This window comes from Silurus meridionalis, chromosome 27 (genome assembly GCF_014805685.1).
Source record: "Silurus meridionalis isolate SWU-2019-XX chromosome 27, ASM1480568v1, whole genome shotgun sequence".
Taxonomy (NCBI): domain Eukaryota; kingdom Metazoa; phylum Chordata; class Actinopteri; order Siluriformes; family Siluridae; genus Silurus; species Silurus meridionalis.
This window is the reverse complement of record NC_060910.1, coordinates 13,231,154-13,248,921: the sequence shown is the minus strand read 5'-3', so window position 1 is coordinate 13,248,921 and position 17,768 is coordinate 13,231,154. Positions and strand designations below refer to the sequence as shown.

The following is a 17,768-nucleotide window of genomic DNA, read 5'->3' as shown; positions in this document are numbered from 1 at the left end:
TCCTTTGTCATTGTTTACAAACAAAATCATAAAAATGTTTAGTTATGTTGTCAGTATGATGCTGCACAGGTTCAGGATTTCTTGATATGAACTATGGCTTGGATTACAGTGACAAAATGCACAAAAAATTACTTCCTTCTGTATGGCATCTATGAATTTCAGCAGCACAAATTCATTTATTTGATTGCATATTTTATTTATATTGATTCACACTTTTACTCTACTATACAGAAGTTTGTTTCTTAGTTGTTCATCCATTTTCAGAATTTATAATTTTGTTTTTTGCTCTGCCTGTATACACTCACAATTGAAGTTTCACAAGATTTATCCTTGGCCTGTTTTAAATAACTATATAGATTATTGGTTGATCTGATGCCATACACTTGGAGTACACTGGAGGTTGAACAAGTAGTTTTGAGAATTTCATTTCTGATCTGAGAAACGCTCCAAAGCAACTGAGAAAAAACTGTAATGTTGACAATGAATTGCTGTTTTTGAAAATGTTTTCAAGCAGCAAAAAAAAAGATAGAAAAGCAGCCAAGTTATCCCCCAACTCATGATTTCATGAATATACAAATGACAACTCTAATCTCAGCATTATTGAGATGAGATGTCCTGGAACGTTGACTGCACCCGAGGCCTCCTCGTCCTACATCAGTACCTGGCTTTACTAACACCCTTATGGTTAAATGAGCACAAATCTCTATTGGCACACACCAACATGTTGAAAAATCTTGGACTAGACAATCTTTCCAGAAGAATGGAAGTTATTATTACAGCAAATGGAAATAAATCTTATGTTCAGATGTTCACCTACTTCTAAGACTTAAAAAAAGCCCCCATGCATTTAATTTTAATTAGCACAAATAAAACATCCTTGGACATGTATTCAGTGGCGGGTCTGGACCAGGGGGTGCCAGACTGAGGCCAGTCATTCTGTTAGATAGGGCAGTTACATAACTCACTTTTGTTCTCGATATTATGAATAACATTATCTATGTGTTAGAATTTCACATCGAAAGTGGTACATTGGGATAGAGAGAGTAGAACATTTTTGCTCAAGTATTATTCTTCCTGGCTTGTTCCTTCTCTTTAGCATCAGTCATGTTTTGTTGCACTTCATTACTACAAACAAAAGCCATTTTTACATAGAAGATTTGGTCTACTGCCTGTACAAGTACAAAATGTGAGGGTTCTTTTTTTGCTGAGTACAGAATGTTACTCAGAATATATATAATCATCATATGTCTCACTCTTCATTTAGGATAGCTGTAGCTTGTTTAGCTTGTCCCCCCCCATACTACATCTCTACCAGGCCCTTCCCAGAACTGTATTTTACTATCATGCTAGTTTGGCAATGATTTTAATACCTATTGGTCAGCCTTGATCTTTTGAGGTCTTTTATACAATCCAAGTCTTTTTTTCCAACCTTTCCTTCTAAAGATATTAAAAAGCTTTCATTTTGGCTGAACTCCCATGGACTTCTAATGGCTGGCAGAGGTGTTGCTTTCCCATCTTATAAATGTTATAAATGAGCAGATTAGACACTGCGCTCTGTCAGTTTTTCTGATTTCTGCAGCACAGCAACCACGTGTGTGTGTGTACATTTGTGTGCAGGAGATGTACAGCACAGTTAGAGAACAGTACCTTTCCATCAGTGCGGTGGCCTCCTGTTCTCTTTTCCTCCTTTTTCTGTCAGCAAAGCCGCGGAAAGCCCTGCCAGGACCGGTCACATTGTTAATGGACATGACTGTTGGTGTGTGTGTGTGTGTGTGTGGGTGTGTGTGTGCGCATGTGTGTGTGTGTGTGAGTGTGTACAGTGGGCAGTAGAGGATTAGTCAAGGGGATAAACTGAGACCACATCGTGTTATAACCACAAGAGGTATCAAACCACACACACACACACACACACACACACACAATGCCGGGTCAGGCGTAGGGGGAACAGCGAGTGCCGGAATAAATAAATACATAAATGTGTGTGTGTGTGTGTGTGTGTGTGTGTGTGTGTGTGTGTGTGTGTGTGTGTGTGTGTGTGTGTGTGTGTGTGTACATGAATATAAATACATTAATATATTAATTAATAAATAAAGCAGTATTTAATAATTTACTTATACAATTAAATTATTTCATAATTTGTGATTTATTTAAATGATAGATAGATAGATAGATGATAGATAGATAGATAGATAGATAGATAGATAGATAGATAGATAGATAGATAGATAGATAGATAGATAGATCTGATGTAGAAATGTAGATATATATACTTTATATATATTCTATAAATTCTATAAAGCAATTAAATTACTAAAATGTAACGAAAAAAAATTACAAATCATTGTATATTTATATATTTATCGAAGGATATGTCAATCCTGACATAATGACAAACATTTTGTATTTTGGCTCTCTCCCTTCTCCATAAAGGAATAGCAAACAAACAAACTGACACAAACACACACATACACACACACACACACACACACACACACACACACACACACACACACACACTAGTCAATTACATCTAATCCACTGAATCATTGTCTTTGACAGGGTGACAGCCCTCATCACTCGACAATCCACTGCAAAATCAAATTTGTGCCCTCAAGTGATGATGTTAACGCCAGGCTAAGCTGCTATGCTCTGTGAGTAAGAAAGACAGAAATATAGATGCCTGGTTCTGCTGCTTGGATGTGATAGCTGCAAATATACAGGTTACTGAACAGAACTTCAACTCGGATCACCTTCACACTGCAACGAGTACTTTACATTCACCACCAGAGCTTCTCATACAATATTAAAAACCTGCCACATTTAGTATAAAATACTTTGTATATACACAGAGCTGTATTTGGATACCTAGTTATAGTAAATTTATTCAAGTTTAATTGACATTAGTGCCAACATAGCAGTCAACTAAGAGAAATCCACCACGTTACTTCTTATTGTGTTACTATTTCTGCATCACTGCATGTCATTCCTCAGTGTTTACCACCTTTCATAATTAATCTTCATTAATTGGTAACATTAATTAAGTGGGTTGATTAAGCCGAGAGCAGGTGTGTTTATGATGTTCATGCTTCAGAATAACTTCAAACACTCAGTGATGGACAAGGGAAGGGAGAAGACACCAGGAGAAATGGAGGACATTACCACAGAAGGACAGTGTCTAGGGACGCTCTTTCAGACATCTACTAAAAAGCGGTTACTCACGATATTCTGTCGCAGGAAACGATCAGGGGGGAAAAAAGGGGCAGAAAAGAAAAGAAGTTAAGTGCAACAGCCATGATTATTTATAATAAGAGGGTAAACTTGCATGTCAACAGGTCAACCTTTTTGCTATAACAAGAATTTGAAATTTTTTCTATGAAAGTACACAGATAATAAAAACAACTCTGTGCATGCCTCCTTCTGGATATTCAGCAGACAGAAGGAACAAATGATCATGTCGATATGCAGAGACAGACAACCCAAATGTAGAAAGATAAAGAAGGATAATGTAAAAGAAAAAGAAAGAAAGAGAAGAGGATGGAGTGTCAGATGGAGAGAAAGACAGTGGCTCAGCAGGAGGCTCAGTACATGGGGTCTGTCATTAAGCCATCCAGCAGGCAGGTGATAATTAAGCAGTCAGGCCTAGAGAGAGCCTCAGAGCGCTGAGAATAACCCAGATCTCCTGTGAGCCTGAAAGAGAATAAGTTTCTCTGGACGTTGGGGATTGGTGATTGGGGATTACTTGGATTTGCTGAAAAGGGGGGCAGGATTTAATCTCATGAGTGTCATATGGTATACTCACGCTTGCATGGTGGTGCTGGCAGTTTGGAAGCTGAACATGTTCTCTTTGGGTAACCAGTTGTTGGTGTGCTCTTCTGTAGGATTTAAATAAAATGAAATCAGATAATCACTATTTAGACAATTAGACAGCAAATGATTATATTCAAGTGGTTTTATTCATCAAACTGTAGCTGGTGTAAAGTATTTGAGTAAATGTTCTGTACTTCGTTACTGTACTTAGGTCATTTTTTGGTGACTTTCTAATTTTACTGAGAATCAAAGATATGAGCAATTTTTACTCTCTACTCAACTTCATTTATGATTCAATACATGTACTTTTTACTCCACTATATTTTGATTGACAATGATTGTTACCAATTACATTTTGCACCTACCCATATCTGCTGCCTGTAAATGACTTTTTAGTGCATCTGGCCTTATTTTCAGTCCAAAAAGAGCTCAAATAAAATCCAAGAAAAACTTAAAAAAACAGCTTTTGTGGAAGTTAAATAAATACAATGCCCATCTCTGAGACTGAGAGGATGAGATCAGATCACAATCAGCTCTGAATATTTGGTTTTACATTATCAACAATTATTTACTTTAATTCTATTTGTCCATTAAATATTAATGGTTCTTATACTTTGTGGCATGATACTGCATTTTTTTTGTTAATTGAAGATATCATTTTGACAGATTGCTTTTTGCTTTCAACTTTTTTTCTACTGACTTGTTTGATGTTTCATTCGGGCATGGTAAAGAGGCTGTTGTGTTGATCTTGATTATTGTGTTGAAATGTACAATTAAATTATTTTATTTTAGGAAATAAAACCTCACAAATGAACTGTCTTTGGCTTTTCGCTAACATGCGTCTTGGTATTGAAGACTGGTGCATCTTTGAGTCAAATTTTCAAGTACTGTTTAAAACAGACACTCTAATACTTTTAAACACTAAAACATAATGGAATTGGTAAATTCAGGTAACAGGTACACCTCTGCAACCTGGATATGAGTGGATCCATTTAGTTGGAAAAAACCTTGGGTTAATTTATAAACAATTTTGTGTTCATTTATATAAATTAAGATTCCCTACTGTGAACCCTGACTTAAGCCAATCTTGAAACGCTGTCATGTTTGAATCACTTTTTTATCTCAGTATCACACAAATATAGTTTTTTTTGTGTGAAACATATTAATGTATTGAAAGTAAGTATTAAAAAGCCTGCACATTTAGATTAAGCAAAATAAACAAACTGTGCTCGATAACAGAAGGAATAATGTCAGTGTGAGTAGCTGATGATTTATGGTGGCTGATGTTTTGCAGTGGCTGAGATTCACTATTGGAAGATTAAGTGCATACAGTGAATTATACAGTTTCTATATATAAATCAGCTTTATGAACATGCATAGTAATTTGTTTTTAAATGCACATGAATATAAACAAAAAATAGTGTTGCTGAAGGTATTTAAATCTAAAACTAGACATTTGATTAAAAAAAAGGAAGACAAAGCACAGGAGTTTCCATACTGTCTTTCTCTTCTTTTATCTTTCTCATAATTTTCTCACTCTCTACTGCTCACCTCGGTCCTCAGTGGACACCCGATCCTCACTATACATCCTCTCAAGCTTTTTGCGCTGCTTGGAGCTGTCTCTTGGCACTGTATCAAGGTCAAGCGAGCGCTGGCTGTGACATGGTGGCCGTGGGTAGTCCTCCCTTGAACCACTTCGCCTTGAACCCCAATCCCGGATGTTATGTGCACTTCCTGAGCTCTGTAGTGGCTGAGAAGATGGAGTGTGATGGTGGTGAGCATGACTACTGCGATGGCTTGTCCTCTGGTGGTTAGTGCGACTTTGGGGGCCCTGTAGGACCTCGAGCTCCAGGCTCTCCTCGCTGCCCCTGGCTCCCAGCATTCCACCTTCTCTGCTGATGGTGTAGACACGAGCTGGCTTCACCGAACTTTGTTGGGGCTGGTGGGATGGAGGCTGATCCTCGGACGAGAGGCTGCGCTCCACAGAGAGACGACGTTTGGCGCTGGCCGACACAGGAACTGGCACAAGGCCCGGATCTGGCTGATCTTGTGTGTGCTTGGCTATGGGAGATGTTCTAGAGTATGGCTGCAGATGGTTATTCTTGTGAAGGCAGCTAATGCTTGGAGATTCAGAGTCTTGGCCAACAAAGGTGTCAGACAGCAGGTGATCTGGATACAGGAGAGACAAAAAAAAGATAAAGAGAAATACAGAAAGAAGGACTGAGATAGAGAGAACGAGTCATTTTCTGTCAAAAACTGAAAAGCCTTGGCAGTAGTTGGCCCAGGCACTGGGAGCGAATAAAGATTTTTTTTTTTTTAACGAAAGAGAAGAAGAAGGCTGGCACAAGACAGAGTAGATGCTAAAATGACAACGGTTAAGAAGTAAATAAAAATGCTGCTGTCAACCCATATGGAAATCTAATATATAGCAATATATGCAAAGTACAGATATTGCATACATGTTCATGTTTGGATTTTACAGATAAAGAAAAAATATATTTTATATACAGTGTGTATTTTCCCAAATACATAAATATTACACATATATGCATATAGAATACAAGTTCATATATGGGTAAATTATGTTTATCCTTGTATTTATAAAACATACACACACATTATTTATATGTATGTTTATAAAATTGTGTAATACATAAAATTTACTCTATAACTTATTACTTACTTTATCTAACTACCTCACATGTTCTTAATTCTAATAAAAAAATTATCCAAAAATTATTTCATTTTCAAACATTTATTGTTGGTTCACGATTGCTTCTGAAGTCACAAAAAACAAGCAGCAAGACATAATGCAGTACCTAAATTAAAGCAATTGTTTAAAACCTGTGTGCCAGCAAGTAACGTAGATCAACAAGGAACCAAATCATTTAACATGATGTAACAAAAGTGTAACATTGCAACATCAAACATTATTTTCAGATTTTTAAAGTAACATTGAAATATCGTGGCATGGTACAGTAATCAATCTGCACTTTCTTCTGATCTGGAACTTGAAACACTGCATTTGAGTGATTGTCCCAAACTGGAATCAAAATGCTGGAATAATGTCGTTCCCAAAACTCACATATCTAAAAGTAAAAAAAAGGTTTGTAAACAAAAGAGATCAACCATTTTATAAAGAAATTACATAAGTTAAGTTTATTCATGTAAAAAAAAAGGAAAAAACATACCATCATTTAGTGATTGTCCGAAACTGGAGCTAAAAATGTGAAATAATGTAACATCGCTCAGGTCTCTGGAATAGTAAAAAATAGATAATAGTTAAATTTTTTTGTAATAAATTACAACTTAGCATGAAAATGCATGTTTCACTTCATGTACACAATTTGTGTTAACATGAAATCAGGTTACGCAACGTTTTGGCATATTTGCAAAGGCCATTTCCATTTCCAGCAAAATAAAATAAAAGGTTGAAATTACAAATCATACACACATAATTTGCTTCTGCTTTATCTTTTGGCTGCTACCGTTAGGGGTCACCACAGCGGATTTTCCGTCTCCATACTACATCTGCCTCTTTCAAAACAACTACCTGCATGTCTTCTCTCACCAGATCCATAAACCTCCTCCTTGGTCTTCCACTTTTCCTCCTTCTTGCCGGTTCCATCCTCAGCTGATTCTCCTACCGATATACCCCATGTCCCTCCTCTGCACATGTCCAAACATTCTAAATTTAATCTTCCTCACCTTGTCTCCAAAACATCCTACATGCGCTGTCCCTCTAATAAACTTGTTTCTAACCCTGTCAATCATCCTCACACCCAATAAAAATCTCGGCATCTTCAGCTCTGCCACCTTCAGCTCGACCTGTCTTTTAGTCAATGCCACTGTCTCTAATCCATACAACATCGCAGGTCTCACCACAATCATATAAAGTTTCCCTTTTACTCTTGCAGATACTCTTCTATCACAAATCACTCCTGCCACTCTTCTCCACCCACTCCACCCTGCCTGCACTCTTTTCTTTACATCTCTAACACACTCTCCATTACTTTGCTCTGTTGACCCCTGGTACCTAAGATCATCCACATTTACCATTTTTTCTCACAGTAACCGCACCACTCCACTGCCCTCCCTCTCATTTATGCACATGTACTTTGTCTTACTCTTACTGACTTTCATTCCTTTTCTCTCCAGCACATACCTCCACCTCTCCGGGCTCTTCTTAACCTGCTCCCTACTCTCACCACAAATAACAATATCATCCGCAAACATCATGGTCCATGGAGACTCCTGTCTGACCTCCTCCATCAACCTGTCCATCACCACCGCAAACAGGAAAGGGCTCAGAGCCGATCCTTGAACCAGTCTGTTGTTCCTACTGCACACTTCACTGCTGTCACACTGTCCTCGTACATGTCCTGCATCACCCTCACATACTTCTCTGACACACCTGGCTTCCTCATGCAAAACCACAACTCCTCTCTTGGTACCCGGTCATACTCTTTCTCTAGATCCTCGAACACACAATGCAACTTTGTCTGACCTTCTTTATACTTCTCCATCAACATCCTCAAAGCAAATATTGCATCTGTAGTGCTTTTCCTCAGCATGAAACCATACTGTTCCTCACAGATGGTCACCTCTTTTCTCAACCTGGCTTCCACTACTCTTTCCCATGGTGCCCTCTTTTCCCTGTACTTATTCCTAAAAATCCGTACCTTCTCTCTGTACATTTTATGTTTATTTTTTTTTTTCCTCTACTTTTATTTTTCTCATATTTTTTTCACTCTCTACTGCTCATCTCGGTCCTCAGCTGGATGCCCTTCCAAACGCAAACTTCCACCTTGTATATATCTTACAATGATTGAAGTTACAAATATTTGCTAAGAGATTTGTTTGATGAGATCCTAAAATGTTTACATTCAGAGAACATTCATATGTTTGTTTGATAGTTATCATATTAGCAAAGTAAAATGCACTTTGAGATGGCAAAGCTGTTTAAAAAAGCATAAACACATAATCTGTAAAACACGATGCACGCAGTCATTTGACAGTACATCTAATAATGATCAAAGTTACTCTATATTTTTCTTTTTTATAGTAGGTGGGAAATTGTTAATTTGTCCATAACTGCTGTCAAGGCAAAACTAAGATATTTATTAAATCAAGACTGATTAAATCATCATTAAATCATAAACATTTTTGATGTTTAAGTGTAAATGATAAATATAGAAAATACCTTACCTTGTAAAATCTCCACATCTTTTCATCCAAATTTTCCTTGTCGCTGATTCAATATTGCAGGAAATATTGCAATTTTTGCGCATGTGCAACGGCTACATTTGTGGTTTACGGCAGCAAATCAGGTATAGTGTATGTAATATGTAATTTCATCAGGTTGGTTTTGGATCCATTGCATTTATGTTATTAAAGAGTAATTTGGAACAATAATAGTTATTTATTTATAATATATATATATATATATATATATATATATATATATATATATATATATATATATATATATATATATATATATTTTTTTTTTTTTTTTTATATATCTTATTTGAATTGTTTGCTTCTATTCAAAGAAGAGCCTGAATAATTTAATTCTTCTGCATTTACATTCATGCATTTGGCAGATATACTTCCAGCAGCAGAGATTCATAAGATAAGCAAAAGACTGACTTCTCAAATTACTCTCTAGGAGTGTATCAATATTAAATATTCCCATGAGCAAATTCTACATTAACATCTATGTGACACCAATTTCACATAGTAACTAAATCCATAATTCAACATCAGGTATCATATATACTGTGTTGTACTTTACTGTATTGTACATGACTGGTGTTACACAATATATTAAAGTATATGTATCCTACATATGCATAAAAACATTACATAGTAAAAAAAAAATTTTTTACATATACTTTATTATATACTGTATGTCTCAAGCAACCAATTAAACTACAAATATGTTCATATATGTTCACATATATTAACTATAATTATATATATATATATATATATATATATATATATATATATATATATATATATATCAGATTTCTGTATGGGAAATGTGCAGCTAATATCAATAGTAAAAGCCTTTTGAGAGGTTTGAGATAAAGGATGGCTCAAACTGTCAAGAGGAAGGATTAGTTCAGGGCCGTAACCTCCATAGACACCAAGTATGCCCCTCTCAATAATTAGATATGGTCAATACCCATCAATATTAGCTATGGGTTAGGGTTAGGGTTATGTATGCAGCTATGTATCTTGTTAAGATGACAAAAACGCCTCAGCTGAGTCCACAAAAGACACACAATGCTCCGGTTTTAATGGTGAAGGACTGTGGGATAAGATATTATCTAAGTAACTAAAGCGCAATCGTTGATAAACAATTGACAGTAATATTCAGTGAGGCAAACATTTTTATGAAATGTATGTAATTATTGTGTTAGTCACTTTGACAAGACAAGAAACATAGCAGAGCTGTTTTTAGCAACAGTATATTATAATTTTATAATCATGCTGACCTTACTGTAGTTCTTGTGTGTGTGTGTGTGTGTGGTCTGACCTGATCCGTTGCGGTTCTCAGGGTTGCTTTGTGAAAGGTACTCTCCAAATGCGCGAGCTGCTCTAAAACGAGACAAACACAGGACAACTTATCAAATGATGGAATTGTTATATTTATATAAACTTTCTTTCGGCTTTTCCCGTTAGGGGTCACCACAGCGAATCCTCTGCACGTTTGAGTTGGCACATGCTTTTACGCTGGATGCCCTTCCTAACGCAACCCTCCCCAATTTATCCAGGCTTGGGACCGGCACTGAGAGTGGCTGGGGATGGTTCCCTGACCAGGGATCGAACCCGGGTCGCAGCGGTGAGAGCGCTGCATCTTAACCACTAGACCACCAGGGGACCGTGTTATATTTATATACCATGTCATATTAACTGGCTGTCACATTACACAAGATCAACTATTGACATCTATGTCTTATCTTATCTATTACACAAATATAAGCACAGTGGAGTATATTTTCATACAGCGACATAACATGATAATTGACATTAAAATCTGTGCTGAAATTGTCACAGTGCAACCTTAGAATGGGTAATGTGTCACTTAACCTAAATGTGTGTCAGACATCAAAATTTGCATGTAATGCTTTTGCGACAGCTGATACTTGATACTAAATGTGCATACACGTACATCAGCTGTCATGAAAGCCTGCCAGTCTAACAAATTTTTTTCTTTAAGTAGTTGAAGCGGGAATGTGATGTATAAAGCATTATAACTTGCGACACACATACTGAATCGCATTAAAGCCTGTTTCTGAGCACATTAAAACAGTACTGTCTACTAGTGTTGTTGTGTCTTAACTCTGTCTTTTGTTACTGTTGCGTCTGGTCAGAAATTAACATGGAATTATGCCCAAAATCGTCACAATAATAAATACAAATGGGCACAAAATTCTAAATCTTTTGACTGTAAAAAAAGAATACATAAATTTCACAAACATGAGTATGAACACATATTATTGGTTTTATACAAATGTTTAATATACAAGAAGTTAATTTAAAGTGACTTACGTCATATACACATTGTTTAAAACAGTGTCTTTAAAATCGTGAAATTTCGTCTTTGATTTACATTCTCAATGATTGTTCTTGAGCATCAATTTTCTACATAAAGTATACTTTTTCTTTCATAAATATTATTTTATATTATTGTATTATTAAAAGCATTATAAATATCAAAATGTTTGGGATTTTTGATTGCACAAAAACCTGTAGTGTGTTAGGTGGATGATAAAACATGGAAAATAAGCACTGAATTCAGATGTTAATTTCAGCTCCTTAGTGTTTATTTTGGTTCTCATAATAACCAGGAAGATTCCTACAAATAAAATTCACCCCTGCAATGACATTCAATAATTTTATAATCTTCTTTCAGGGTTAGGATTATGTGGATATTTCAGATGAATTTGGGAGTGCCTTGGTCTTGAAATCAGCCCCCTCAAAGAACTGGTATTGTCTTGGTCCCTACACACACACACACACACACACACACACACACACACACACTCTGTTCTTAATTTCACTTTAGGTGGTCTTAAATAAAACACTAGTGTGTAAAATATTTACATTTTATTATCGTTTACAATGACATCATAATGTCATATACACTAACAATCCACTTTAATAGGAATACCTGCACACCCTATCATTTATAATACGCCAAAAATGTGGTGGCAGCAGAATGCATAAAATTACGAGGTACAGATTAGTTAATGCTTTAACCAAACATTAGAATTGGGAAAATATGTGATCTATGTGACTTTGATAATGGCATGGAAGCTGGTAACAGAAGGGCTGGTTTTGATCTTTTTTTAATTTTTATTTTTTAAGTTTTAATAATTTTCAGAAATTTTTACACAACATTTTCTTTAGTCTACTCAGAATGATGCTAACAAAAAAACATAGTGACAGTTGTTTTGGTGGAAATGCCTAGTTGATTAGAGAGGTCAGGCCAGAGTTGTTCTATCTTCCTGGAAAGATATACTAACTCAAATAATCTCTTTTGACAACCAAAGTGAGTAAAAACATTTTTCAGCATGCACAAAATATCAAACCAGTTGGCGAAAAAAATGGAAAGGTGAAGATTAAAGGGAAAATGATGAAATTGTGAAAGCTCCATGTGAAAGCATTATAAGCTATATACCAATGTTAAGAGACAGAGATTATTTTCTGAAAGACATTCTGCAAGGTTCATTAGAATGTCTCTGCATTTCAGTAGTTCATTTTCATGATTGTGTTCATGCTTTAGAAGGGGGCAACTGCCGATGTTAGTGATTTATGTGCTGTGTATTGCATTGGTGTACAACATGTTGTGTTAAGACAGGTGATGACCACAATCAATATAACCAAAATCTGTGTGTGTGTGTGTGTGTGTGTGTGTGTGTGTGTGTGTGTGTGTGTTTATATGCTGCTCCCACTGCACATCCTAACAAACTTGCTAAAAAACAATATTTTATCTGTTCACTCCCACGTGCATTTGCTGTGTTCACCCCCTTGACCTAGTCTAACCACTGGAGAAATCCATGATCGCTGAAGTGTACGTGGAGCTCATTGTATTTGTTTATTCGTTTTTGTTTTATAGGCTATATTAACATCCTGTTAATGTTCTTGTCCCATTGTCATAAACATCTCCGAATCACTCTAATTGCTTTCATGCACCGCTTTGGTACAATCTGTCCCTCTCAGCTTCTCTCTCACAGTCCATCCAGCGCTAATGCTAATACCTTCCCACACACACATGCTTTTCCTGTAGGCACTGCTCCATGTACTAAAACACACACACACACACATACACACACACCCATATACAGAAACATACTCTTGCACACGCTTAAACATGCACACACTACAGATGTGCAAAGACTCAGCCCTGACCTTCCTTATGCTCTTTATTTTAACTACTCACACGCACACACACACACCCACACACACATGCACCATCACTCAAGCCCTATAAGCAACCGGCTCAAGGCAGATTGTGCAATCTAGGCATTATCTGGGGATGCAGGGAAATGGAAGTGTTGGTGTAGTGACTCTTGCCTGCAACTACACACTTAATAATTAAATGCCAGCTTGCATGTGCAAGCAGCACTCACTCACTCACTCTCCCTCAATCTATCCATAGTTCCCTTGCTACACACTGTAAAACTGTGTCACCTAAAAAAATGTGTGAGCAAAATCGTCTGTGTGTCTAGCATGCCCAGTCATGCACATGACTTGACAAATCGTTGTTCGAGTTGTACTTATTGCAATTTCTTCTCCAAAGAGAAATGTTTGGTTAAATCATTGGAATAGTCCATTTCTACTCTATGAACATATTTAAAAAAAAACATGTATGTGATTTAAAGGTCAGTAATTGATAGTACTCATATTGTAACAACCATACACATAGTACATGTTATGATACGTCATATTCACGTAGCAGCAGTGGTGCTAAGAGAACGTGCTTGAAAAACAGTTTTGCAAAGAGATATTAATCTATATATAAAATATTTTTCACTAATTATTGGTCACTTTCTAAATAATTAAAGTATAAAGTATATGATATATAAATAAATAATTTTTTACCAATGCAAATATATTAAAAACTATGCAACGCAATTAAAATGCCAACTTGTACCTGATGCACACTTTTTTAAATCGATGCATCACATTATTAACTTTAATGCTGATCAACAAATCTTACCATGCCTACAGTACATGAATTGAAGAACTTGCTGATCATAGCATGTGATTTCATGTTGACCCGACAGCTTGTAACCCCATTTTGTCCCTATTTGTGCGTTGAAATGTTTTCATCAATTTTAGACTCTAAACTAACAATTGCACATATATCAGCAAACACTCAATATATAGAGAGACATACTGCTCAGAAAAAGTGCCTACGTCAAAAAATAAACTATATATACTTCTGTGCACTGTATGCAGAAAATAAACACCCCTTCAATCAAATCAGGACTTGGCAGGGTCTAAATTTTTCCTTGCAGGATTACACACCAGGCAGAAGTGACCCTGTACCTGACAGATGGAGATTATCAACACAGAAATTAAAGTGTGAATGCATCTAAGATCTATTAAAACAGATTGAACAGGTGATGCACCTAACAAAGTTGACATTTACAACTTGTTAAATATTAACAGTATTAAAAAATGTAATTTTTTGATTAACAACTAAAAAAAAAAGGAGAGACAGTGGATGTGAGCATTTGAATGTTATAAGCAGTAAAACCATGTGTGCTTTAATGCATTATAACTTTTAGCTCACATACAGTATTGCATCAGAGTCTGTGTCAGAGCAAATTATAACATTAGTGTATACAATTATAATAATACAATTATAAATATCACTTAAAAATTATATAATCACTTGTCTTACAATGGATGTATGACATGATGCCATATACACTTATCATTTACTTTAATAGGACATTCATTAATAAAGTATCCAAATCAGCTATTCATTTGCCAGCACCATGCATAAAATCATTTCAATCAATCAAAGGTTTTTTAATGGTTACTTTAAATATCAAAAATAGAAAAATATGAGATTTGTTGCAAGGAATGGTACCAGATGGCTAGTCTGAGTATTAAAGCTAACGATCTCTTGGGATTTTCTATTTTTTTTTTTACAAATAACAGTTTCTACAGTCTACACAGAATGGTGTAAAAACCAAAAAATGTTTTAATAAAGTGACAGTTCTGTTGGTGTAAAAGCCTTGATAATAAGAGAGGTCAGGCCAAAGTGGTTCTATCTGCCTGGAAGCATATACAGTATTAACAAAAATACAGTTATCAGATTTTATTCAGACTTTAACTGCATACAACTCCAAGCATAAATGAGTTCAAACTTATCAGAATAGAATGATATAAAGTACATGTTAGAGGAAAACTAAAAATATCTGATATACTGTATATGTACACTGGCTACCCCAAACTACACCAAAAGCGGTAGTTTAAGCTAAAAACAAATGCCATCCATTTGGATGTGAGTAGCATCTAGCTTAAACAAACTTGCTAAAATCGCTGACTCTGCCTATATACAGTAAACTTTGCAAGCTTTCAGAGGCCATTACTCTCTTTGCTGGCCCTGCCATACGGTTGCATTGTACTTGACTCATGCTCGCTGCATAATAACAGGACAAAAGCAATTACCTTGCATTAATAGTGGATCACCAAAGGATCCTGGATTTGAGTCGATGAAAACAGAAAGGCGCTCAGGCAGGACGAATTAAAGCATGAATAAAACATAATGGGAAAATGCAGAATGATTTTTCCTACCTTGTTACACACACATAATGTACACATTGTATGTCTTCATCTCTTTATCTTATGCACTTGTTTGTAAAAGGCTGATTTGTGCTTCTGGGAGCATCTTACTTCATGTGTGCATTCATGTGACAGAGGCAGAAAGGTAATAAATGTAGGTCTGGAGGAATAGAATAAAAAATAGTTGTCTTAGAAGTGAGTAAGAAAAGAGGTAGATGTGACCCAGGCAAGGATCCAGAAAGTGCTAAAGAGTGGAAAAGAGAGGATGAATTCTATGACTGATATGCACTTTTGGCTGAAAAGCTTTGCATGAGTGATAAAAAGAATGCAGAAATATCTAAGAAGCAGATATGGGCATGGTTAAATCACATAAAACTGTACAAAGATGATGTGCATGGCCGCAGGTGACTGTCTTGTCTTTCTTTTATTTCTCAGTAGCCTGTTGGTGTCCGGCTAATTCTCTTCAAATCAAAGTGTTCCTTTTTCCGCACCCAGCTTTGCTTTACACTGAGCATCTACACATGACATGACCTCGTTTTATTCTCTACACCACCTCCTCACACACTCACGCGGGCTCTCAGTCTCCTATCCGGAGTAATTGAGCACCAGGGCAAGCTGAACTGATAAACACCAATTTGGCCACGTCGATCTCTTGATCTGCTGTTCTTATAGCCTCCTACTTCACTTTTCTCTCTGTCCCTCATTTTCTCTCATACCCTACCCCTCTCTCTTTCTCTCTTAATGCATTCTCTCTCCATTTCTCTCATACACTTTCTCATCACAGTATATTGCATTTGTGAGACAGTAATATCTGTAAGATAATAGTGAGGCCTGGTTGCTGAGTCATACTGGTTAGCATCCACATTTCTCATCATAATCAACTCTACTGCAAAAGAAAAATACAATAAATGAATTCATTAAATGAGGTAGACAGACTATTCTCATGCAGACAATAGAAAATCATATTTCAGCTCCAAATAGCTCTGGGTATATTTCTATGAAGACCTCATCAAATGCTAAACATTTAGGAGCTAAAGACTGTTTTGTAAATATTGCTGTGAGACATTCCATAAAACCATGCTAATGTTAACAGGCTGGTGATCAAGATTAAGAGTGACCTTAAGGGAACTGGAAATGCCTCACGTAATAAGCATTACAGCATAGTATAACATTTACAAAGCAAAAATAAAAAAAACAATGCAAAGCAGAGTTACTACTATCACCCTAAGGGGTATTCATTTTCAGTAACAGCATGCCCCAAAGAGTTTTATTCCTTTTATACAGAACAGCCACAAATACAAGTCCAAGGCTCCTGTTCTTACTAACAACTGCAGTTGCCTTAGTAAGATACAGTTGTTCCCTCACCAAGCTTTCTTTTTCAACCAGCACAACATGTATCCTTAAAGTTACACTGGAGGCTCCTTCCCAAAATCTTTTTCACCGAAAACGTTATGAATACATTATCAACCATTACACATTTAAAATCTATTTGTGTAGATCAATCAGCATCTTATCCTTTACCTATCACCACTGTTACTATAGAAACAATATCATATTCAAACAACACCTCAACACCTTCTGACCAATCAGAATTAATAATTCAACACATTATAAAAGTTGAGATCATAAAACATTCTGAAAAACCAGAGAAAAGGACTAGAGACATGAAAGCATGGGTTACTATATCTAAACATGTGAAAGATCTTGTAAAACAGAAAAACAGAGGCAAAGTCAAGTATGCAAGGGTGGAGCTAAAGTGTCCAAAAGGAAAGTTTAGCGCAAAGGAGAGGCAAGGATTCTGTGATATATAAACATAGCTTTCTATTAAAAAACAATAATTGAATCCTGTTGCATTTAATATAAGGCAGGACATACAGATAGAGACAACACCATGGCATTAAGAGGGAGTAACTGCCCAATCTCAATGGCAATAAAGGCCTGACCTTGTGCCTCACACAATAGTAATGAGACACCAGTAATTGCAAGTTTCATCTGCACAAAGCAAGCACAATCACCTTCATACTTTAATTAGAATAATAACTGTACACCCAGCCTTTTACAAACATACAATACCCCTTTATTATTTCAACATCAGCTTGGAACCATGACTTAAGCCACATTTAGACTTATTCTTTTACCAGTGA

At 36.1% G+C, this 17,768-nt stretch overlaps 1 protein-coding gene across 7 annotated transcripts in view; it reads right to left on the bottom strand.

Moving 5' to 3' along the window:
* The window catches only part of nsmfb (NMDA receptor synaptonuclear signaling and neuronal migration factor b), a 66,277-nt gene that overhangs the window by 30,598 nt on the left and 17,911 nt on the right, over window positions 1–17,768 (bottom strand). For 2 of the 7 annotated variants that reach the window (XM_046841776.1, XM_046841781.1), the window contains exons 2-6: window positions 10,355–10,416; window positions 5,359–5,976; window positions 3,800–3,872; window positions 3,220–3,225; window positions 1,648–1,716 (exon numbers count right to left, since the gene is read on the bottom strand). In XM_046841776.1, the coding sequence (XP_046697732.1) occupies window positions 1,648–1,716; window positions 3,220–3,225; window positions 3,800–3,872; window positions 5,359–5,976; window positions 10,355–10,416 (828 nt within the window). The remainder of the gene's footprint in view (window positions 1–1,647; window positions 1,717–3,219; window positions 3,226–3,799; window positions 3,873–5,358; window positions 5,977–10,354; window positions 10,417–17,768) is intronic. The other 5 variants (XM_046841782.1, XM_046841780.1, XM_046841779.1 and 2 more) reach the window with 4 other exon arrangements.